Genomic DNA, 25,902 nt, shown 5'->3' with positions numbered 1-25,902 from the left:
TGAATCGATATTTCATTATTCAAACTAAAATCAGTTTGAATCGGGAAATCAATTTTTTTAAACCAACACTAGATAGCGAGCAACCAGGTCGAAAACAACATTGTGTTTCTGGTGTCCAAGGTTCAAATAACAGAGAGACTCTCCTTTCCAGCACCTTGGCATAGAGTTTTCTACCTATAATTGGAACTCACCCTCTGGTCTCCCTTCTTAAAGATGGAAACAACCACGCCAATCTGCCAATCCAGAGGTACCGACCCTGACCCCTCCACACAACATTGTAGGGGCGTGCCAACCAAGACAGCCCTACAACATCAAGAGCTTTCGGGAACTCAGGGTGAACCTCATCCACCCCAGGGGCCCTGACACCAAGGAGTTATTTAACTACCTCAGGGACCCCCAGAGATAGATGAGTTGTCCCTCTTGTCCCTATCCGGTCTTTAAGTCTGACGTCATTAGACATTTCTGGGCACAAACTCTGCTGCAGGTCCCTAAGTCAAATGATCACTGCAGCATTACTGAGAGAGAGAAAAACTGTCTAAATTCTTTCTTCTCTAATAAAATGATCAGCGCTCTGCTCTACCAGGTGTAACAATTAAGTTTAACATCCAGGCATCCATGAAAACAGAATTTATGACATTTAACGGCTTTAGAAGTTAGCAGGGAGTTAGCTTGCTAGCTTCCATCTAAATATAACTAACCATGTTCTGACTGAAGGATTTATGAAACAAATTCAAACGTACAGCTCTGCTATCACTTCCAACATAAATGAAGACAGAAAACTAAACAGCAGCGACATTTGTAAGGTTACTGAAGTTAGCTGATATATAATGATGTGCTACGTGATCGCTAGTGCGACAAAGCTATGTAAGCATTACTTAAACAGTAAATCTGGAGGACAAATGCTAATGAACGCAGGAATTTTTCCCACTCGATAAAAGTTAATGTGAGGGCTTCCAATGGTTAGGGGCAAATACCATCGCATGGCAGGATGCCGTAAACAGACCAAACCTCAGTCAGGAGAACAACTGAGATAATCCATCCACAATACGAGGTTAGTCATTAATATGCTGCTGCAAGGGCTGGGCTGTAGTTACATCGTAAGGTTTTAAAAACTGAGCTTTAAAATGATTAGTGGTAATGAAAACCGAGAGAAGCCAACAGTGATCACTGACAGTTTTTAGGGGCTTGTTGAGATTAAATAGAACAAGATACAAAGCATTAAAACATGTTAAAAACACAACAGCCTTATTAAATGCAGACTACTTTGGGCCCGGAAGCAGGATTCATCACGCCATCACTTAAAGACCGGATACTCCGCTTCCTCCACGGATGACATGCCAGTGGGATTAAGGAGGTTCTCGAGTATTCCTATTCTTTACTATCTAAATAAATTCACTGAAATTTTTACACTAAGTCCTGCATTTGAATCCTGCTTTGCCTCGTGGTGTCCTTGGGTTTTGCACCGAGGGTTTTGAGTTTTTTGTGAGCTCATGATCTGTTTTGATTTTGATAAAGAACTTATGTTTAGCTTTTTTAGTTTTCTGATAGTAGTTGATCATTGTTCCTCTGTGTTTGGTCATTCCCATTTTTGATCCCTCTCTGTTTCCCATGTCTGTCTAGTTCTGTGTTCTCTGTCTGTATTTGTCTGCTCTCCCTGTTCAGTTGTGTCAAATTAGTCTTCTCTCCCCAGTCAGTCATGTCTCTGTTTATCATTTGTCTGTGTCAAGTTTGTACAACGGGTAAAATAAGTATTGAACACAAGTAAATATATTTCTAAAGGTGACATGAAATTCTCACCAGATGTCTGTAACAGCAATCCATCCAATCCACACATCCAAAGAAATCAAACAATAAATGTGCATAAATTAAATTGTTTAATAATGAGAAATGGAAAAAGGAAAAGCATTGAACATGCTTACTGAAATTTATTTAATACTTAAAAAAACGCTTTTGTTGGTGATGACAAGATGCCTCATGTATGGAGAAACTTTGCTCAGGTATGCTTTTGGCCCATTCCTCCACACAGTCTTCAAATACTTAAGGTTCTACAGGTCCCTTCTATGCACTCTGAGCTTTAACTATTAGTTATGGAGATGCTTGGTATTGAGGATATCCTGATTTTTGGGTATAAAAAACCCTGTACTGTACTGTGGGGCTTTGTTGTAAAGGTCTCTCTTACCGTTCTCCTGTGTATCCAGGGCTACAGATGCACTGTCCAGTAGATGACACACAAACGCCATTGTTGTGACACTGACATTCCTGGGAACAGTTTTTTCCAAATCTCCCTTCTGGACATGGCTGACCACAAACTGTTCCCTGCAGACAACAGCACAAACATGTGTTTATCGTATACAGAATCTGCAATAATAACTTCAATAATTATAACTTCAAAAATAAATTCTCTTCCTATCAAAAGTATCAAAAGTTTCTCTCTGGTTTAGTTCATGCTTGCATATTACCATAAAATACTAGCATGTCTAGTGAGCTGAATTTTCTTAAAGAGTTAAGGAACAGTTAGTGTTTGTACCATCCATCCTGCTGGACAGGAGCACTCTCCGGTTACATGGTGACACACTCCTCCATTCTGACATGGACATCTCTCCTCACATTGCTGCCCATGTTTACCTGGTGGACAGAGTTCTTCACACCTTCAAAAAAAAGAAAAGAAAAAGAAAACAACACTACATCTTTGCACTACTGAGTTTTCTTTGAGATTATAGACAACTAGTAATTTTATAGATATAAAATTATAAAGTAAAATTGTGCTGACCCTTGTTTCACTAAAACTTTGTTTTAAAGTTGCACTTTCTGGCATCAACTCGACCTGCCGTGTTTGATGGAAGAAAAATGCCGAATATTACCTAAAAGAACACTATCCCTATAGTCAAGCACAGAGATGGAAAGACTGTACTTTGAGTACTATTAGTCTTTGCTAATGATGCAGGACAACTTCAATAGACCTGGGCTCTGTACTGTAAAATCTTGGACGAGAACCTCTTTCCCTTTCCCAGAACATGTGGGATGGGTCTTCCAGCGTGACAATAATGGAAACAATCCCACCAAGGCAACAAAGGAGTGGTTAAAGAAAAACACACACTTAAGTCACAGTGTGTTCTAGTTTCTGTAAAGAGAAGTGGGACAAAATCTGTCCTTTGTGCAAACCTTTAGGGAAACTAGAAGTAATGTCTTACTACTGTGCTTCCCAACTAGGGTTTCTCCATCAGTTAGTAAGTCAGGTTTTTCTTGGTGATCAAATAAAAATTAGAGACTGTTCATTTATTCATAAGTGAGCAGTCTAACTGATTCAGTGGGCAATCAAATAATTATTCCCCTGACAGTAGATACTATATATCTATCTATATAATGGAAAATTCTGTGCTTCAACAATGATATAAAATTTAAAAAAGATCAGTATAACTCCTTTTTATTGTCATCCATTAATAAACTAATCAGTTCCTCCAAAACACTAGTGTCTGAATTTAATAAATGTTCTATTACTACAACAAAGTTTCTAGTAAAAGGAAGAATATTTCTTGTAGTTATTTATTCAGCACTGCCACACATTTTTTTCTAATCTTTTTCATAATTTCTACATTCAATTAAATTTCAGTTCAATTCTGTTTTATTTATACAGCACCAAATCTCAACAACAGTCACCTCAAGGTGCTTTACAATCTAAGGTAGATCGGAGAGAAACTCAACAATCATATGAACCCCTATGATGCCCTATTTGGTGACAGTGGGAAGTTAAAACTGCCTTTTTACAGGAAGAAACCTCCAGCAGAATCAGGCTCAGAGAGGGGTGACCATGACTGGTTGGGGTGAGGGGAGGAAGACAAGACAAAAGACGTGCTGTGGAAGAGAGCCAGAGATTAATATTTACTAGTGATTAAATGCAGAGTGTGTCTTTAGTGAATCCAAACTAGGATGTGGTTCCACAGAAGAAAGTCCTAAAACCTGAAGGCTCTGCCTCCCGTTCTAATTTTAAGTATCCTAGGAACCACAAGTAAACTAGTAGTCTCAGAGCAAAGTGCTCTATTGGGGTGATACGGTACTATGAGGTCTTTAACATAAAATGGGGCCTGATTATTCAAGCCCTTATGTGATGAAAAGGATTTTAAATCTGATTTTGGATTAAATGGGACCCAATGAATAGAAGCCACTATGGGAGAAATATGCTCCCTCTTTCTAGTCCCTGTCAGTACTGTCAGTGCAGACGTTTTTAGGACAACCTGATAATAATAATAAATTACAATACTCCAGCCTAGAAATAATAAATGCATGAACTAGTTTTTTAGCATCATTACTGAAGTCACTTCAGAATTATCTTTAAAATCTTTCTATTAATTTGTAAAGCTCTCAGTGCTTTGGTCTCTGACGTGCACCGTAACCATGTCAGACTTCTCATCTGGTGCAACAGTCCAGAGAACCGTCCAGTGTGTGCACACAATGTTTAAGAATAATGATATGTGCTGTATAAATGAAATTGCCATGACCATAGATACTAGGCTTTTAATGTTATGTCACTGTTGGCATTAGATGGAGGTGGGCACTCTGGTATTCTCCAGTTGCATAATAACAGGCAGCACCAATCTACGATTTCTGCTGGTATCCATTCTTATAGATGCCTACCTTTTCTTTTATGTCACTGTTGGTATTAGAAGCAGGAAACCAATTTAAGAAATGATCTCTCCAGACTTACAAAGCACCAGTGTATCCCGGTGGGCACTTGCATTCTCCGGTCGCATGATGACAGGCAGCACCATTCTGGCATTGGCATTTCTGCTGGCATCCATTCCCATAGGTGCCTACTGCACATGACACCTCACAGCGCCAACCTCTGTATCCAGGAGTGCAGATACAAGCTCCAGTGATAGGGTTACACAGAGCTCCATTCTGGCACTGGCATCTGTTACTGCAGTGGGAACCCCAGTGATCATTGTCACAAGCTGAAAAGAAAGAAAGAAAAAAATCTAAATACATCTTTTTTATCTTTCATGTTTATCTTACTTGACATGTGTCACAGAACTGGACATAGGTTGTCATTTATAATTGCATATGAAGCTATAATAGATCATTAAGTTAGAGATGCCTTGAGTCTGCAAGTAAAATCTATTATAGGGAGTTAGCACCTTATTCGGCTTGCACATAAAAACTCACTCAAAACACTCATCAGTATCACTGTCCAGATCTTTTTTTCAGTCCCCCAGAGTGCTGAAGTCGATTTAAATATAGCTATAATTCTTATTTTTTATAATAATAATAATAATAATAATAATAATAATAATAACTACTCATCATTCTTCACTACAAAATGCCTCAGGCTCTCTTAGGTGTGCCTTTCTCGAATGAAAAATCAATGTGCTCAGCATTGTGTGGAGTTTCTGGGCTTTCCTAATTGCTTTCCTAAACAAATAAATGCAGCGCAGCTTTATTTCTGCATCCTTCGTTATAACCCCCATCTGAGTTGTAAGTGTAATCTTTGCTCCTCTATACCTGGAACAGAATATTCTTTTCTGGCACGTCATAGTATAGTCTTCTGCCTTTGGTTCTTCATGAATATAGCACCATCTACAGGTTTTGGGGGTTTCTATCAGGCCAAATGGTTTGTGGGTGGAACACTGGAGTTTTCTGTATATTCTGCTGTCAGGAAGATATTCATTTTTTGTTGTATACTATACACACATCTAAATTTAAAGAAAGAAAGAAAGAAAGAAATAGGTGCCATTTAAGCTACGCAAGGCTTTTCTGCATTTGTCAACACATGGAGTATTTATTAGCGGTAACTTATTCATCTTATTCATTGTAATATATCCATGATTTGTGTATTATCATCCATTTTCCTGTGGTTGTCCTGCTAAATTGACATATAGCTGGTGTTGGTGTCAAAGTCTTTCTGTGTATTCACATTTCTTCTTCTGTTCTCAAGTTATTTGTTCCCTACCTCTTTCTCCTGGCCTCCAACATCCCTCGTGCCTGCTCTAATTCCTATCACTGTCAATTCCTATGACTGATTTAGTAAATCTTGTTCTATCTGTCCTATACATCACAGTTATTAGAAGTCTAAGAACTGTGATGTATAGAATCAAGTGGCTTAAGAGTACTGGCACCAGGATGTATACATGTAAATTACATCTGCAAAGTTAAGGACTGTTAAAATGTTGCACAATCCTCAGCCTACTGGTAAAAAAAGGCTGAGGATTGGCAGCATATAATGTTGCAGAGGGAAAGTCTCAACTAAAAATGAACAAAAAGACAACATATCCACTAGGGATGAAGCACCATCCCGTCAAGCTCTCATTAATTTATGTTTAAAGACTGATAATTGCCTACAAGAACTGACTACAAATCTCATCAGTCCAGTGCATGACCTTCCACACCATGTCCTCAGTGCAATCTTGTTTTGTCTTAAACATAAGCAACTGGCTAATACATTTTAGCTGTAGTTTTTTGGGCTTCAACTTTTATTCTCAAAGCCTGGTGTATCTGCTAACTAATGAAAAGCTGCTGGCTGTGAAAAATCCACAGTAAAACACACTGATTGCAGTTGTATCCTTTTACAAGCAACTTTATTTCTGCATGTATTAATATGTAGTGCAATGAAGCACCGCAAAAAAACTCAGGGACTCAAAAATACTTGTGGTTTCCAGTGCTATCGTAGCCTCCTAGTAGATGCACCTATAGTATAAAATTGAAAATCTTTGGTGTCATCTTGCTTGATTTTCAGAAAAAATAACAGATAGTTTGACTGAGAGTCTGACTGAGAGTCAAAACTAGTCCAAAATTTTTAATAGTTGAACACAAATCTGAACAAAATGTTCAGATTTGTCAATAAAAAGGTAGTAATACCTCTCAGTTACATTTTAAGTCAAAATAAATAATTTGTTTGTTTTTTTTATTAGCAATAAATGTTATTTAAGGTCGAGCTCCTTCTTTCGACTACCACAAACAGCTTGGCATTTATATGCCTAGCATGCAGAGTAATGCTGCCATTTCCAGCTACTCCACTATTCTGAAGTTGTTCAAGTGATTAAAAGGCTCCTTTTCTTCCTTCTGCATTAGTGCGCTTCACTCTGGCCTGATAAAATGTACATACTCTCTTACCTCCGGCGGTTTGGCCTTGTGTGACAAACAGCAGCGGGGCTGAAGGGGGAGGAGGTGAATAGAGATACTAACATGTACATATAAAAAGCTCTTCCATTCAAGTCCACTATCACGATACCTTTTTGAAACCTGACCTAGATTGAATAAAAGCTCAAGTCCAGGAGCTTAGGGCTCTTCATCTACTTCCTGGAGAACAGATTGTTCTCTGTCATCAGCCTATTCAAAACAGCCACACACACACACACACACACACACATGCAGAAAAAATACTGTGGCACGGTTTTGTCACAACGCTGGTTGCATCACAGTCTCAAATAGGATCCTAAGGATTTTATTTTCTAAAATGTTCAACATGAGAAAAATTTGTCAGACCTCACATTGTTATCCTGAGCTCTCACTTTCTGCCACAGTAAATTCAACTGTTTTATGTATATTCACTTGAATCTGCATCAGATAAATTTTAAAAGCTTCTTCTAATCACAAACGAAGAAAGAGTATAAAAGAGTTGGGTGCGTAGAGAAAAGACTGGGAGCCAGTGACTGCCAGTTGTTCAGAGTGGGTTCAGATCTTACTCTCCACACTGGGGAGCCTGGATGTTTTTCCATCTATTTAGTGATTACCCAGCCTGCCAAAAATGGTGCACTCATGGGAACAGAAAGCACTGTCACACTAATACGAAGGATTCCCAGTGAGAAGAAACAGCTGTAGCATTCCTCCAGTTTTCCTCTCTCAGGAGGTGTGTGTGTGTCATCCTCCAGAGTTTTTAATTGTCACGTTATTTTGTTAAACATGTCTGTAGACAGGTAAATCAAACCAGTTATTAGACATGTTCACAATTTAAGGAAATGAGAGAGGGTTTTTAGGAAACACTGTTCAATGTTCGGTTTCTATGCCACATGTTAAAACAAGATCTAGAGAGTGATTAAAGTGGTGGGTTCTTTACAGGCTGTCAGTTTTAGTATCTACATGAATGTTAAAAATCACCTACAATTAATTATTTTATCTGAGCTGAGCACTAAATCAGATAAAACGTCTAAAAGAGGATGATTTGGGCTTGTTTTAGGGCGACAACACCTGGGCACTTTGCAGACATAAAGCCAACCATGAACTATACTGTATACCAAAGTTTTCTTGAGCCAAAGTGAGGCCATTTCTCAAACAGTAACAGCAACGTTTTTTAACGATTTAAATATTAATTAAATATTTGAATAATTTAAATAACAGCAATACTATAATTAGTTATAAAGCATTTTGTTGGCTTTTAGGGCTCAGATCACGAAATGTGTGGGCATTATACAAAATATTTTTGCTGTTTGAGGTGGAATTACGTTTAATCATTTCTGTCATTAGCAGACTACTGAGAGTCTTTGTTGACAACTAAGAGTTCAAAGTGATCTACCGATATAAACACAAAAGAGAATATTTTTTACATAGACAGTGAAACATAGTCCATAATATTGATGTTACTTTGCTTTCACAGCTGAATTTGAGCCCCTCCTGAGGATCTTGTGTTATTATCATGTGTACTAAATCACAAGCTCCACTGCCTCAGGTCATTTCCTCCCGCAAAAATTTCTCCTCCTGCTATTACTCCTAACCATAACCCACTCCTCCCCACCCATAAACACACACACACACACACGCACACATGCACATGCACACACAGCACATATTGTCTTTGCCATTTCCTGTTCTTCGTATGTCAAATTGAGCCTCAGACATATTGTTGTGGTTCACTGACCTGTATGAGACAGTCAGCAGATTAGTCTTTCTTCGATCTTTAGGCCATTTAATACATATTACAGAAAGCCACATGAATATGAACGGAGTGACTAGTTCCATATACTGAGCTATTTTTGCTACATTTTACAGAAAAACCTAGTCCCTACTTCAGCACCCATTTCAAGTCAAACATGTCAGTGTTTATTGATTATTGATACGATTATTGATGTCTTCCAACTGCAATACAGATTGTCCATCAGATATTAAAAACATAAAATCATTTTCTAACAATAGCTGTCATTACTGATGAAAAATATTTCCCTCAATCTTGAGCGCCTTGAGGTGACTGGTGGTGTAATTTGAATCTATTTAATCCAAGATGGGGTTGAGAATTAACTGGAAAAAACTTGAAACTTGAGTTCATAAATATCCTTGTTAACTCTCATCTGAGTATCAGAGGACATTATTGACCTAACCATTAAAAATGAATGCCTAGCCCTGACCCTTACCCTAAACCTACCCATAACCTAATTGTAACCCTGACACTAAAACCACATTTTGAGCCTCAAAAAGGCCTTCACAAAGAAATTCTAGCCTTAAAATTTTAACTGTGTAGCTGTAAAAGAAAGTCGAACATAGATTTAAGGGTTAGTCCCAAAGAGCTCAATGGTTTTCAGAAAGAGATCTTAATATGGATATGGACCGTGAAGGACTACTGCAGGGCAACTACTGCAGGGTTAATTGTGGAAGAAAGAAATGGCTTTGCACAAAAACTACCGAATTCATGTGCAAGTGATAAAAACAAAGCAAGATACTGTGTTTGAACTTGACTGTTCCTTCAATACAGTAACTTTAACCACATATTTTTCCCTCACTTGTCTCCTGGGTTTGCAACATTTTTTATCAAGTCATTCCTACAGCTTTTATTTTCAAATAAAATATAACAAATATAACACCTGTGTTTGCCTTTCTGTGCAAGATACATTTTAAGATTTAAAAAAATGAATAAGCAAAAAATAGAAAAAGAAACAATAATTAACAACTGAAGTAATTTGTTCACACTTCTATCTATCACACTTTCTATCCACAAAGAAAAATGTGTGTGTGTGTGTGTTCCTGTCTAGCTATCTTTGTGAGGATCAAATATAGCATTCTACTATACTTGTGAGAACCAACAGTCACTTGTGAGGACACACACACTGGTCCTCACAAATTTGAAGGCCTTTTTGAGGCTCAAAATGTGGTTTTAGTGTCAGGGTTACAATTAGGTTAGGTTTAGGGTTAGGGTTAGGCATTCATTTTTAGTGGTTAGGGTTAGGGTAAGGGGCTAGGGAAACCATTATGTCAATGAAGGTCCTCACTAAGATAGCTGAACGGGCTTGTGTGTGTGTGTGTGTGTGTGTGTGTGTGTGTGTGTGTGTGTGTGTGTGTGAGCAGTAAGCAGACAGGCCTGCCCTAAGGGACAGACACAACAAGCTCTTTTATCACAGGGTGAAACTGAAGACGATGGGACACACCGTGTGAGGCCCTCTTCCATTTCAGTATTCAGTATCTCAGTCTGCATGAACACGCATTTACAGATTCATAAGAGCAAAAATCACCTCTTGGTAAGTTTGCATCAACAAAATAATTTAGGGAAATGACTGTTAAAGGCAACAAACACAAACAACAGTCTCAAAATAGTGATGAGCTCAAGCTAGTTTACCAGATGCACTAAGATTTGCTGTTATGACGTTTGGGACTTTTTTGGTGTGTCAACTGATGAAGACACAAAAGGGAGAAGAGTCAAATACTTCCCCAATTTACGCACAGTCGAAAAACTGAATTTCCACAGTTAGAAGATAAAATCAACAAGAGACAAAGTAGACAGGCCAAACATTTCAGAGTTTGGCACACGATTTTCGAAAATTATGACAAAACCATTGCTTTCTAATTAAGTCTTTTCAGTTATGACATTTCCATTTCTGTTGATCATTGAATTTATCATGTAACTGTAGAAGTATTTAGATGTTATAGTTCTTTATTACTTTTACTTACTTTTGAAAGATCATGATCATTATTTCAACAGTAGAATATAGGAATGCTTGATGTGTTTTAAATCATACATTAGACCTCGGTGTCGGTGAGATACAAAGATGATCGCTCTTTGTTGTTTTCGTTGAGTAAGTAAGTAAAGTTGATTTATCTAGCCCCTTTCACAGACATAACAGTCACAAAGCGCTGAACGACAATTAAGATACAGTGTCAACAGTGAACCATGTTTAAAAACAAATGTCTTGGATTTCTTGGTGTCTGTCTCTGTGCTTCCCCTGTGGTCCTTGTGTTGCGTCTAGTCAAGTTATTTTTTCACGTCTGTGTTTCGCATTGTTTCAAGTGCCTGTCTCATGTTTCCTGTTTTACCAGGACAGTCTCGTGTAATATGTTAGTGTTTTCAGTTTTGCTTCCCAATGTGACCAATTCAACTAAAATGGCGTTTGGTACTGTACAGCAGTTGCTTTGTTTGCTCTCAATTTTGGCAGCCCTATTAAAGAATAATATCAGTTTTTCCTCTTTTCCTCGACATTTTGCCCCAACATTTCAAAGAGCTGGAAACTAAATACACGGCAGAAATGACACAGGTTTCACGCATGCGTAGTACAGGAATCTAAGCGCTTTCAGTGTGGATGAAAACAATTGTACACAGTAGTGTGGACGCGAAGCATTTTTAGACTAAAACGGCATTTTCAAATTTATTCGGATTAGTGTACACGTAGTTTTTGTCTTCCTCTGTTTGTTGCTCGATTGTCTGCATATCACCCACTGAATTTCCCATGACTCAGGTTTTTAGTTTCTTTATACTTGCTTCTAGTTTCCTCCCTGTTTAGGTTTAGTCGTTTTCTTACTGTGCTTTTGTTTGTGTTCAAAAAAAGTCCATTTCCGAAGTCTGCATTTGGGTCCACACTCTCTCCACTCCACATGTCTGCCACAGCAGACACACAACAAAAGAAAATCAGCAAAAAACCTGATTAAATGGAAGAAAACTATTCCTTAAAAGACTCAGTGTCAGCTAAACAGAGCTGGAGTGATACTGTTCCATAGCCTGGAAGCTTTGTCCACTCTAGTCTTCACTCTTGTATGAGGTACAACTAATAGATTTTGAGCTTGTGAATGGAGGCAACAAGCAGCAGTGTGTTTAAAAAGATGTTTGGGACAAATAGTGTGGAGCTTGTCTATTTAAGATAAGATAAGATAAGATAAGATAAGATAAGATAAAACTTTATTAATCCCTCGGGTGGGTTCCTCTGGGAAATTTGGTGGGGAAATTTATTGCTCTGTATGCAATTGTGAGACTCCTAAAATGAATTTTAATATCAACCAAGAGCCAATATTGAGAAAATAAAACGAGAGTGTGTCAGGAATCTGTCTGCAGCATTTTTTATTGCTTGAGGTGTGACAGAGATGATTTAAGCCAAAATGAAAGGCATTACAGTAATCTAAGCGCATAATACAAATGCATGAAAAAAAATTTCCCATTTCATAGGAGGAAACTATAGGTTGCAATTTAGAAATACTCCTTAAATAAAAGAAACAGGATCTTAAGCAAAATTTTATATTTGAGTCAATGTTCAAGGAGGAATCAACTATTACACCAAAATTACCAAGTAAAAAGAAGCAATCATTTGACTGATTCTTGATTGTATATCAGGAGGAGCTATAATCATGGCAGTCTTGTCAGAATTTAAAACAAAGTAATTGTTGGAAAGCCAGTCACTAATGAGATAAACAGTCAACTAGGGTAGACAACCTATCCAGCTGGTGAGGCTTAAAAGACATAGTACAGTTGAATGTCATCAGCATCAAATTAATAAGAAATGCCTGAGAAAGATCGAATAATACCAGCTAAAGGAAGCATGTGAAAGGAGAATAGCAATGGACCCAGGATGGAACCTTGAGGAATGCCACAGGTTAAACCAGCAGTGTGGAAGGAGAATCTGCTTGCCCCAACAGAACGTCCTCTCACATAAATAGGAGGAAAACAGATCTAGTGGTGAGCGAGAGTTACCAACCAAAACCTTCAGCCTAGTAATTAAATATTATGGTCAGTATCAAAGGCAGCACTGTGGTCAAGCAACACAAGCACAAAGCAAAAGAATCATTACAGACCTTTAAAAGAACAGTTTCAGTGGAGTGCTGCTTTTGAAAACCGGACTGAAAAGGGTCAGAAATGTGTAGTTTGCATAATAAATAAATAAATTGATTTGACAACTTTATCTAATAATTTGCTAATAAATGGTCATTTTGAAATAAGCCGGTAATTACTAGGAGACGTGGCATCAAGACTAGGTTTTTTAAGTAATGGAATGACCTCAGCATGCTTAAAGTAAGATGGAACACAACCTCGCTTCAGTGAGCTGTTAATGATAGAAAGCAACGAAGGACCCAAAAAGAACAGAGGGATGCAAGATCCCTAAAGATGGTGATGAAGGTTTCAGCTTAACCATTATTCTAACTTAGTCACTTAGTGTAATTGAACAGAATGAGGTAAATGAATCAAAGCATTGAGGGCAATCCCCATTAGGCAAGGAACCTAAGGAGAATTTCGAGCTTAAGTCCATCACCCTATTTACAAAATCATGGAGAAATACATTAAAGTCATCGTCAGAGGCTATCAATGCATGTGGAGGAGGGGAGGATATAATGCTATTAATGGTGTCAAACAACACCCTGGGATTATTTTTATGATTTATCATCAAAAGAGGGTTCCCCGGGTGTCTGTGTGTGTGTCCATGTCTGGGTCTGGGGCTTGCTGAGGCTTGGCCGCTGTGGGACAAGGTCATGGAGGGTGAGGTTACCCCTCCCTATTTTTCCCTGCTTGATGTTGATGCCCCTCCCCGGTATGCTGGTACTTGTTGGTTCCAGAGCAAGTGGCCGAATGTTCTGGCATTCTGGAGTGGTTGACACAGTGACTAGGTTCAGACTCAGTTTGACTCTTCTTGTCCTTGTAGATTGAGCGGGTTACTGGCTCCATGTGCAGATGGGCCCCCAGATTTGGGGCATGTCTGCACATGTTAGAATACTCTTTATAGTGGCGTCAGCAGTGTGACAGCCTTTGGTGCAGCGGTGGTAGGGTGTGCCATTTGCACGGGTGCTGGTTCAATTTTTTGTTGCCCTGCAGTGTCATAGAGGAAACAGAAGTGCTTACTGAGCCAGCAGAAGTGGCTTTCTCCTTCAAGGGTAGTCAACTGGTCTTAGAGATCCCATGCCTTCTCCTCCTCAACCTCCTCTGATTATCAGTCACTTTTACACATAGGGTCGTGGGGAGGGATGGAACATGTGCCACATGGGTCAAAGTTGGTTGGATGAGCACTGTTAACCAGCTGCCACATTCTCATGTCGCATGTGTTCCTTCATCAGTAGTGGTTTAGTCTAGATTTCACACAGTCCTACTCACTATTTACTCGTACTGTGACGTGCACCAACACATGGACCCAAAAGGCCTACCTTTGACACTAACAGCTGTTAAAAGTGGCCTACACCCCTGTTTCCTGCACCCTGTTTTTTGGCGGTGAGGTTGGCTGCTGATCTGGGGCCAGTCTGCCTGCGTCCCAGGTTCACTGCTGGCTGGAGCTAGCACTCCAATGGCACCCTGGGTGGAAATTTTGGCGTTGGCTGGCCTGCTCCCTTGAGGTTGTGGTATGGGGAGGCTTGGACCTCTCATCAAGTCGGCTCCGTCAGGAGGTTCTCGCGCCTGGGTTCCCATCCTCAGCTGATGCTGGGAAGGCTGGCCTCTGCCGCGGTTGGCTGCCTGCTGCCTCTGGTTGTCTGGCACTCCTGCCCTTTGGCTGTGGGCCCTCCACCGAGTCCTCCACCAGGTCCTCCCTCTTCCCCCTGCTGGGTTGGACCCATGGTTTTCGTCTAGGTGTGTGACCTCAGGTCTTCAGCACTTCTGGGGTCGGTGTACAGTGTAGCTCTCCTGAGTCTTTGACTGTCTGCCTCTGGCTCCCAGGGGTTTGTATTGCATTCTCTGACCCTCATTATCAAATATGTTGCATGAGAAATGCTCATACACAGAATTTCACAATTTTTCCAATTGTTCTTTCTCTCTCTCTTACACACACACAGACATACACCGCAGCAAAATTGTATTTTTGTTTGTATACTACCCGTTTTGTATTTCAGATGCTGTGTGTTTTTTGTTTTGTGATTTTCTTGTGAATGAAGTTGATAAGCACGTGGTTTATAAATATCACACAGTAAGCTATGTAAATCTTCCTTAATGCCTCCCGTGTTGTGCAGACAAAAAAAAGTGTTGGTGAAGTAGAGTCAAGTGATATAGTCCTGATGTCTTGCTGATAAGAAATGCTCCATGTGAGGAGAGTGCAAAATCCAAATCAAACAAAACTGACTCAAAACTATTATCCGTACTTCATGTCACCTTTAGCATTTTAGGAACTTGCTTTAAGTCAACATTTAGAGAATTAATCAATTGCTGCAGCCAGGTTGCACAAAAAGTCTAGTTGCTAAACTGGTCTGTTTACATAAAAAATCTGCCACCCACTAAAACCCCCCAATTCCCTGTGAAATTAAAAAATATATATATATGTCTAAGGAGGACAGGTAGTTAAAATCCTATAACAAGTTCCTATGTAAGAAGATCTGATTACCAAAACTAAATCCATTAATTTCCTGAGTTCCTACATGCTCACGTTCCAACTTTTGACTTGCATGTGTTGTGACTGACATCAGTATTTTGGCCCTGCAGTATGTCTAGCCATTGGTGTGGTACAGTAAGACGAGAACAGTCTGATTCTCCTCTTGTGAGTTCAGAGTGTTTTTACAGAAAACCAATCCCACTCACAAAGTCATTATTGTGAACAGACAGCAACAGCTGGAGGACTTACCACTCGAGCAATTGGAGCCCCCCCAGCCTGGCTCACACTGGCAGGTGTTGGGTGCCATACAACGGCCATGAATACAGCTCTCTGTACAATGAGCTAGACATCGAGGAGACAGGGAGAGAGGCCAGGGATCAGCACGGTCCCCCCAAAAAATAACCCATCAAAACACATCTACATTAGAATTAGTCATGTAGTAGTAATCACATAAATGTTCATGTCAAAGACATAAATCTGATTTGTGAAATGGAAACTGGGACTTGCTATTCTTTTTTGAATCCTCTGTGACTTGACTTGACTTAACACTTTAAAGAGTTTTTGTGGCCAAAAACAGAATTGGACTTTTAGAAATTGTTTGCTTTTTCAATAAAATGTCAATGTTTCTTTTAGTTACTTTGTGTTTTCTACAGCTGACTGATTTAAAGAGTTTTTCAAGCAGATTTTTCCTCATGCAAACAAATATTTTTCTTTACAAGAAACTCTAAATACAGTCCTTGTAACAGACAACTCCCATCAAGACTATGATATATTTTCACTGTCCACTAATACCAAGCAAATGCCACTGATTTGAAAGATTATTACTCTTTTTAAAGCTGGATTTGCATTGATTAACCCACTTCAAACAAACAGATTCTTCTCTGACTTTACACAAACAAAAAGTAATAAATCCTTAATATAACTGATTCCTTCTCCAATACAACTTCCAACAGGAAACGGCATGTTGCCTAAAGTGTCTGGCAAATTAAATGTGATTCTCAGAGCAGCATGTGATGCTTAGGCTACTTATAAAGCAGAGTATTTTCACACTAGAACAAATTCCCCTATGAACTCCTGGGGGACATTAACTGTTTTCTCCCTTCCACCACAGCACACATAACTTTTTCATCACTAACTCTTTCCACCATGAGAACAGGCTGTCTTGACAGAAAGCTTCTTTTTTTTTTTTACTGCTGTTACAATTGTTAGTTTTGCCAAAGCAACACCTGTCACTGCCTATTAAAAGGGAGGGATGTGGGTTGTGTAATAGCCTTGCTGGGAAGGTAAGTGTGACAAGATATTTGAAAAGAAATATTCATTACAGGATTTAATAAGTGTGATAAATGGCTGTAAGGAAAGTGTTACTAAAAGTTGACCTTAAGCAAAATCACTATTTGTCTCACAGAGCACTGAAACTTGCATAAGATGTCTTCCTGACTCTCTTAGTGTTTAAGGAAATAGCTTGAAATCCTCTAAAGTGATAGAAACATGGCTGGCTGTGTGTGTGTGTGTGTGTGTGTGTGTGTGTGTGTGTGTGTGTGTGTGTTACTCACGAGCACAGATCTCTTCTTTCTCATAGAAGCCTGGGCAGCACTGAGACTTCCTCCGGTACATGGTCTTGTTCCCACTACGATATGCTGTTCTATAGATCATCCTGCAGAAAAGAATTCAAGTCACATACAAAATTAGACACTGAGTAACCAATTATTTTGTTTTTCAGCTTTCATTATATTATTAAAATGTGTAAAGTGGATCATTGACATTAATAACCAAAAGCATCATTTAACTCTAACTCTTCTCCAAAGAGAGCAAAACTACTGCAAAATCTACTCTATGTAGTGTTACTAATAGCTCATCTTCCACTCTGAGTTGGGCTTGTGTATTAAAAGCAGTGAGTAAGACTAGAAAAACTCTATATACAATACTTTGAAAAAGTATTGTATATAGAGTGACCTCTCTCCCAGAGCTCCAGTTTGGTCACATCTACATGTGTCTTGTAGAGGATCCCTAACATTGTAGCCATAATGAAAGGTTTCAAAGTATGGACAGCAACATGTATTTTGGATTTGGATGGGTAAGTAATGCCACCGTGTAGGAGGTGAAGGACAAGAAATTATTCATTGTTAAAGCAAAGGTTAGCACCACATAACTTGCTTAAATAAACTACCACAGGTAAATCTTACATTTTGTTGACTTGGACAATTTAAAGTGCAGGGCCAGAGAAGTTAAGGTAGCATTAATTAGTTACATTGATGTTGTGTGATAACACTAAAGTTGACCTAGTATTTTTCCGATGTTGGGTAAATCATTCCTACAGTTTAAATGAGCCGCCACTGACAACCTGGGTTGCTGTGGAGAAGCAGGGATTGGTGCAATTTGTCCTGTAAGGCAGGATTATGAGAGGTGTGCTAACGTGTTGGTGCCATACTCTACCCTACCCTTCTGAAAGGTGTAAATAAATGGTGATTAGTGCATCCATTAGCCAAAATGCCAGGTAGTTGCTAGGGCCACAGTACTTGATGCATGTTCAATCATCCAGGTAAGTAAATCCCAAAAAGCTTATTCTGTTCTCTGGACGTAACTTTTTCAGTGGAAGAAATATTTAATCACTCATCCAAGTGATTTCTTCAGTCTCAGCTGACTGCAGGTTTCCCCAACCCTCTGAACAGTACATTTTAATGAAACAAGCTGAAACTAACACCACTGACTAACAATAGGGGTCAGTTTCTTTATCATTAATACTGTCGTGATGACGAGTGCCATTCATCGAGAGTTGGGGAATGGCTGCAATTACAGCACTGTAAGATATTGAAAGATGTACCCTTAAGCACACAAACAGTAATATAGTGAACAGTGTTAAGTGCCAGGAGGATTGTTGTGATTTATACATCAGGGATAACATGCAACCTCTGGCTAAGCGGATGGCGCAGCACAGAAGAGCTAACTCGTCAGGCCAGGACTCTGCGGTCTATTTACTACTACAGGCCAGTGGACACTCTTTCAGTGATGAGGATGTATCCCACATCCTGGACAGGGAGGAATGCTGGTTTGAGCAGGGAGTCAACAAGGCCGTTTACATGAAAATAGAAAGACCATCTCTGAATCGAGGAGGGGGCCTAAGGGTACATCTTTCACCATCTTACAATACTTTCTGTGGATGCAGGCAGGATTGGACACAAATATCGCAAAGGCAGGTGACAGAGACAGACAGTGGGAGCAGACAGTAATGGTCAGAAATTTGGTGGGAGCAGAATTCAAAAGAATAGTCTTGTTCAAGGCTCTAATTCCCAGATCCTCTTGTCTGCATGTTGACATGTCCCCGGGCAAAATACTGAACCCCAATTTGCATGCATTGGCATGTGACTGTCTTAATTGTTAGATAAAAGTGCTGTATGAATGTCAGTGTAACTGGGTGAATAAAAGGCTCTATTTAAGTTCCAGTCCATTTAGCATGTCTACATTCTTCTGTAAATTTTGTCTTTATTATTACAACTTTTATTTGGTAAAGGGGGTAAGCCACTTTCAGACCTTGTTTTTGACACTGGCAAATGAGACCACAATGAGGTAAATATACAGCGACAATGTCTGATTTAAATAAACAAAAAAAGAAAAACAACAGGGAAAAACTGTGGTACTGCCATTTAATCAAACCCATTATCACCACACATTTCCATACGTATCAAGTATCATTTTAATTGGTTCTTACCTGTGTTTGGTGCACTTAAACCAGTTGAGGATGTCAGTGCAGCTGGTGTAATAAATCTGATTAAAAGAATGGGCATATGACTCCTGCACTGTCACAGAGTAACTGAAACCACAGAAAGTGAAAAAAGAAAATGGATATCAGACATGAAACCAGTGTGTGGCTGATGATAGTTCATGACTGCCTCATTAATCGTCTCTGTTCAATTAGTTGATTTACTTCAAAAGAGATTGACACACAATAGATTGACACTCAACCAACTTTTATGTCCTTAAAATACCTGAGAAAACTAATTGCCTGTTTGTCCAAAAGCTTTGTTTTCTTAGAAGAGATAATGATACAATAAATAGTTTATAAGATTAAAAATTATAGGTCTTAACATCTTTATGCTATGCCTGCAGGGCAACCAATTGAAGTTATTGGCCTTCATATAGAAATATAATTATATATATAGGTGTCATTTGTTTAACAATGGAAATGCATATGGTTTCTAATATCTTGTGCAAACTGTTACAGTGCTGGATTTATATATTAAAGTGAGCCAGTCAAAAGCTCAGGTTTCAGCTTTCGGTTTCAGCAGAGAGCAAAAACTGAAAGTACTCTGCAAACAAAGTACTCTGCAAACAAAGTACTCTGCAAGTTTTGACAAACCTTGACAGAGAAACTTTTTGTGTTCAGCCTTGTTTTGAAGATATGTTTCTGCGTTATGAGGCTGAACAGAACAGATTCTCTGTAAGTCATGTAAGTCTCATCAGTAACCTCGACAGGTAAGTCTGTGTGTGCACAAGCTCTAGTAACTGTGTCTTTAGCATTCAGTGGAATGATGGTACTATAATTAGGGAAATGAGCGATGCTCAGCTTTACTGGGATAGTCCTGAACATAGAAGTTTTTTTCATCCTTGCAAATGGAAAAACAGACTGCTAAGTATTGACACTTTAAACACAGCTTAAGAAAGTTATCAGGTTGATAACACATTTCCACTGTTAGTGCATTAGCATGTAGTGTTAGTATCAGGGGCGTAATGTTACGGCGATGCTTAGTATAGTCTGGAGGTGGGTAAAGGACACGTAATGCTGAATGCCTTTATTGCCCTTTATGGGCTATTATCTTGACTAACCTCTCCCAGTGGCTGCAGACATTGGGATCCTCCAGGTTGAGGGAGGAAGCGATGCAAGGCAAGTTACAGAAGACTACAGTCAGCAAGACTGTCCTGTGGAGCAACAGTGATGTAGTCATCGCTGTGAGGGCTGCACCTTAAGACAAGGAAGAAGGAGAAAACACCATTTAAGTTTCTGTTGTCTGAAAAACATTCGGTAAACTCTGGTGATTGTAAGCTACCAACAGTCCCTCGGGGTATTTATTTATGCAATTACTTATTTCTGTACTTATGTCATTCTGAAATTTCCAAATCCAATATCATTGTCAATTCCTAATACATCTGTGCTTTACTATGTTTGTAGTCTATATGATCCTGTTTAATTTTGTTCTCGACATAATTGTTAAAAGTCAAAACCAACTACAATGTTTAGATTCTGCTGAGATCTGTACTTTTCTGTACTTTTCTGTACTTTTCTCATTTACCATTTACACTCTCAGGGTGTAAATGGTAGATAGAAAGCACTTAGATGTAAAAAGTGCTTGTGTGAATGGATGTGAATGAGGCTTTGAGTGCTCAAATAAAGTAGAAATGTGTTATATAAGAAACAGTCCATTTACCAGAAGTATGAACATGTATTTGACACGATTAATTATATTGTAACTGACATAATTTGACTTTAACATAGATCCTGTTTTAATCAGCTATTCCAACCAAATGCTTGAGATACAGAATCTGAACTTTTCAGCTGATACAGATGTGTACAAGATTGTTTGCCCACCTATGAAAATTTCTTTTGTGCAGGGAAACAACCCAGACCCAGTTTTTGCTAAATCACTGTTTGAGGTTTTCTTTCAAAATCTTTACAATTTTCTTTCCTCGTGGTTCTTTACACTTTGATGTGAACCTGTTCCCACCAAAGCATTCCCACAGCATAATCCTCCCACTACTGTGTTTCACTGTGGGGATGCTGTTCTTTGGGTTGAACACCTCTCCCCTATTTAAGCATAAATATAAGCAGTGTCTCTGCCAAAGAGCTCTTGTTTTTACATGGACCAAAGAAGGCACTTGCAGTATGCATCATCTTTCTCCAGGTTGTTCTTAGCGTAGTAAGGAAGGACTTGCAGCTCTCTCAATTGATTTCACATGCAGACTTTAAAATACATTTAACCCTTTCACACACAGTGGTCACTACAGTGCACAGCTATTCAAAGGCTGTTTTCTTGTATTTGTGTCAGTGTTGATAGTATACTTGCACATAAACCACTACATTGGACACTGGTGCGTCAATCCATACCCTGCCAGCCACTCCAAAGGTGATGTTGTCCACCTAAGTGGACATGTAAAAAACTCTTTGAAAAGTACATGTTTAAAAAAATGAAGGCTTAAAGTGAATAAAAATACTTAAGAAAAAAATCCTGATTGAGGTTTCATGCATGAAAGGGTTAAATGATTTTCTGACATCATTACTGGAAACTTGTTCTTGTTTTTAATATGACTCTTAGTTATTTTAATGTGGTTTTTTAATTTTAATTTTATTATGCTGTCTGAAACAGGTCTCTCTTGTAAACGAGATGTTGAGTCTTAATGACAATGAAGTCTCAACCGGTATAAAAAAAAGTTTTTCTTCTTGGTCTGCAATTTCACAATCCATTCCTGTCAGGGTTCTGTTCAATTCACTTCAATTTTATTTATAATACTAATACTAATACTAATGGATACTTTATTGATCCCCATATACTGTCCTAAATCACAACAGTCACCTGAAGGTGCTTTATATTGTAAGGTAAACACCCTACAATCAAAGTTCTAGCGTCTTGTCAGTTGTTCTGACAAGTTGTTCAATATATAAATCTATTACATTGTGAGCAGCAACAAATTTCTCAAGTCTAAAATTTTATTTTGTTTTTGACAAAAAAAACCAAACAAGTTCGGCGCATGGTGAGGGATGCCAAACGCCGGTATCGGGAGCATCGCTTCCACCAGGGCGACACATGGAGCATGTGGCATGGATTGCTCACCATCACAGATTGCAGTTTAGCTGCTCCATCACTGAATTTATTCTCACCTCCTTTAACACTTTGGCATACTGCTGCCACTGCAAAGGACAAAGGCAGACTACAGCATGTAATCCACTCCACTGAAAAGGTGAATGACTGCAATCTGCCTTGCCTACAAGACATGTACTCCTTCATGCAAGTGAGACAGGCAATCAGGATTGCTACTGACTCTTCACCCGGGCATAAATTGTGATATTTCCCTTTTACAGGAGGTTGTGGTCCATCAGAACCAACACCTCATGGCACAAGAAGACGTCGGACTACGTAACAACACCCCCTCACTTAACATGTTACAACAACACACTTATTTACTCAGGCTACAATAACTTTCCCACTGGACTCAATACATGCACTTTGCACACCCCAACACACACACACACACACACACACACACACACACACACACACACACACACACACACACACACACACATTTCTTAAGGTAGGTAGTTAGTATATATTCCTGATGTATTTATTTATATTAATATTTATTTTGAGATGTATATATTATATATATTGTAAATACCATATATTCTATTTCTGTACCATTGGTTTTTTTGCACCACAAGACCAAGATCATGGATGACTAAGCCGCTGCAAAAAATGTACCACAGACACATAGAGGAAATCCCTGACATAAAGAAATCCTACCAGTGGATAGAAAAGGTTTGCTTAGAGGCCAGCACAGAGGCAATGATAATAGCAGCACCAGAACAGAGCCTAAACACAAGATCCAGACATTTACCAAAAGCAGCACAAGAAAATAGAGAAGTGCTAGGGGCTGAAAGAACTGCTGCTAGAAGGTATAGTCCAAATTGGTTCTTGCGGTAATAAGAGTATTAAGAGCCAGGCACAACACTGGAGGTCTCTATTCAGAATAGTGCAGTCCTAGGAACAACTAAGACAGTGCGCAGAACCCTCTAACACCCATGTCTCTGGTTGAGGACCCGAGCTCAAGGATCAAGCACATACCACCCCCAGAAGAAGATTTTAACATTACGTGTTTTTACAGATAGAAGGAAATTGTGAGTTACTTTTGCAAGATAAGTTTGCCGATGCACAAAATGTGCCTAAATAGAATACTTTAGGTAATAAGTTTATGGGTAACTTTTTTTTAATCTAACAAACAAATATAGATATGAAAAGAAATAAACTAAAATAGAAAACAGCTGTAGTCATGTTGTTTTTCATACATATCAGCATCTTCAGTGGGGTTTATTGTGAACATTTAAAAAAGACTTTTGATGAGTTTGGCTAGCAAAAAGTTCTCACGTTTACTCATTTTTATCAGTCTGATAGTTTAAAAGTGTGGCAGGGTGTGGTTTGTGGCTCAGCTGCAGGGGAGGAGTGGAGCAGTGGTGTCAGGGTGTGGTGTCAGGGGAGGCTGACGCACACCTCAGCTCCATCAGCTGATCATGTCTCCCATGTAAAAGATGTGCTGGGACCTGAAATGGTGCGTTGTGTGTATGTAGCAGCTGAAAAGCTGCAACAAAAAATCCCAAACAATAAAACATCTAGCAACGTGCAAGCTGTGTGTGTGTGTGGTCACAAAAAGTTAATCAGATTCTCAGAAAAAATGAGTGGACATATTGTTATGTTTCCTTTTGTGAATGCTGTCTGTAAACAAATTAATGACAAATTATTTTAGCTCTAACTTCTGTTATCTGGGTTCTCGAGAAAGTTAGAACTCAAAATGTGCCACTTCTGCACAGGCACAATTCACACACAGTGATCACAAATATTTAATGATCTTTATAGCTACCCACCTTGCAAAACACAAACTTTATGATTCAACACCATGTGACACATTTAGGGGACATATGTAAATTGTACCAAAAAAGAAAGAACTGGGTTACAGTATACTCAAATGGGAAGGACCTGAGAAAGCGTTGTAGCCTGCAAACTCACCATTATTTTTTAACTTATTTGTAGTCAAACTGAAATTAGGCTTAAACTTCCCTTCAACTCTCCCCACCACTAACTATATTTAAAACACATAAAACAAAGTATCATCAGTTTAGCTAAACTAATAAATTTAGAATTAAATACTGAACATCAACCTCAACTCAAACCTATACTATAAAGAAATGGTGTAAGATCAGTGAATCAAAATTGTGCTAAACACTCATTCAAATTATCAATGGTTAAAATCTCCTTAAGAGTTTCTAGAATTTGTATAAGAGTCCAAATTAAGTACGGATGACCTTTTTTAATAGTACACAGACATTAAATGACTAGCGCATCACACTTCATGGCGGTGGTGGCCAAGCAAAATCTTTTGAGGTCAACACTTCTAGCCAGCCTTCTTTCAAAAATACTGGCTAATGGAGTAAGCCTACAAGATGTCTCTAGTAGCTGTATGGGTAGTAACATTGTGTCTGTTCAGGCAGTGTATTGGATACTGGAGCCAGTCATCTCTGATTTCATTCTGCTGAAAGTGGGCACAGCTGCACTGACCAATGCTGAAATCCTCCCCACCCCAAGACAACTGCACTGCTACGCACATAAGGGCTATGCTGTATGCGTGAAAGAGCTCCAGGCACAATGCTAATGAAATGGATTAAGCTAGGCTGCATAACTTTGATATACTAGCAGTCAGGCAGCACAGCATTGATGGCTCTCTCTATGCACAAAGGAATTCCAGAAAAGCAGATCTGCTGCTTGAAATCCCTGAAAAAAACAGTCAGGCTTTAGCGCAGTATTTATTTGCAAACACATGCAATTTTGACGTCAATTCTCTCTTTTTAGAATTGGTGTAAATGGAACTAAATGAGATGTATAAATATGAGCAGTCATATACTCAGTTTTCTTTAAGCTAATTAATTTAGAAAGTTTTTAAAGTTATAGCATCCAAGTCTGTCGTAGAGTTGTTTGTCGTCAGAACATATTTTCAGTACTGCTAGTGCAGTACTTTTGCCTTTTTACTCTTTAAAAACAAAGGAAAACAAAAGAAAACAAACCAAAAAAAAAAAAAAAAAAAAAAAAAACCCAAGAGAGAGTTTCGAAGCTAGGAGCTTTGTACTTTGATTTCACCTACTGTGAAAGTATTGAAGATGTCAAAGATAAGCATAGGTCTGAAACTCTCAAACGGTTCCTATCTGACCATTACTCAGTGTTTACAGCTAGTAACCTTTGCAGTTGGTGGTTTAAACCACCAAAATATGGAGATGGGTGATTTTGAGAGGTGCAAATTATTAAACCCATTGACATCTCTCGGTCACTATTTTTGTCCTCCTTTTGCAAGATAGTTCAAATCTAGAGTTTAAGATTGTAAAACCCCAACAGCATTTAGGTCTATGAAAGACGTCCAAATTTAAAGCACAACAGGAATAAAGTTCAAATCTACCAGAAGAGCTACACTGAAAAAACAAACAAAAACATTTTATGTATATTTTTTTCTATAGCAGATTCTTGTGCAGTCATTTACAGTTATTACATAAAAATATCACACAAATCAGTACAATACAATACCTTCTCTATGAGCAAAACACGATCATGCCACGGCTGTCGATCCGTCCTTCGGTGTATGAGGTTGATATGTCCAGTAGTTAAAAAAAAAAAAGACAAGAAAAGGAAAAAGTGTT

General features: G+C 38.8%; 1 protein-coding gene across 1 annotated transcript in view; it reads right to left on the bottom strand.

Moving 5' to 3' along the window:
* Positions 1 to 25,902, bottom strand: part of megf10 (multiple EGF-like-domains 10) — a 53,280-nt gene extending 27,378 nt beyond the window's left edge. The window contains exons 1-8 of the mRNA XM_085464608.1: positions 25,790 to 25,902; positions 20,280 to 20,415; positions 19,165 to 19,266; positions 17,012 to 17,112; positions 15,708 to 15,800; positions 4,703 to 4,949; positions 2,528 to 2,648; positions 2,180 to 2,316 (exon numbers count right to left, since the gene is read on the bottom strand). Of these exons, the coding sequence (XP_085320734.1) occupies positions 2,180 to 2,316; positions 2,528 to 2,648; positions 4,703 to 4,949; positions 15,708 to 15,800; positions 17,012 to 17,112; positions 19,165 to 19,266; positions 20,280 to 20,398 (920 nt within the window). The 5' untranslated portion in view covers positions 20,399 to 20,415; positions 25,790 to 25,902. The remainder of the gene's footprint in view (positions 1 to 2,179; positions 2,317 to 2,527; positions 2,649 to 4,702; positions 4,950 to 15,707; positions 15,801 to 17,011; positions 17,113 to 19,164; positions 19,267 to 20,279; positions 20,416 to 25,789) is intronic.

The sequence above is a fragment of the Copadichromis virginalis genome, linkage group LG7, assembly GCF_057382275.1.
Source record: "Copadichromis virginalis isolate Kocher_CV1m ecotype Utaka linkage group LG7, C_Virginalis_male_GT1.1, whole genome shotgun sequence".
In the NCBI taxonomy this organism is placed as follows: Eukaryota; Metazoa; Chordata; class Actinopteri; order Cichliformes; family Cichlidae; genus Copadichromis; species Copadichromis virginalis.
Note: the sequence above shows the minus strand (reverse complement) of the source record. Positions and strands in the feature narration are given on the sequence as shown.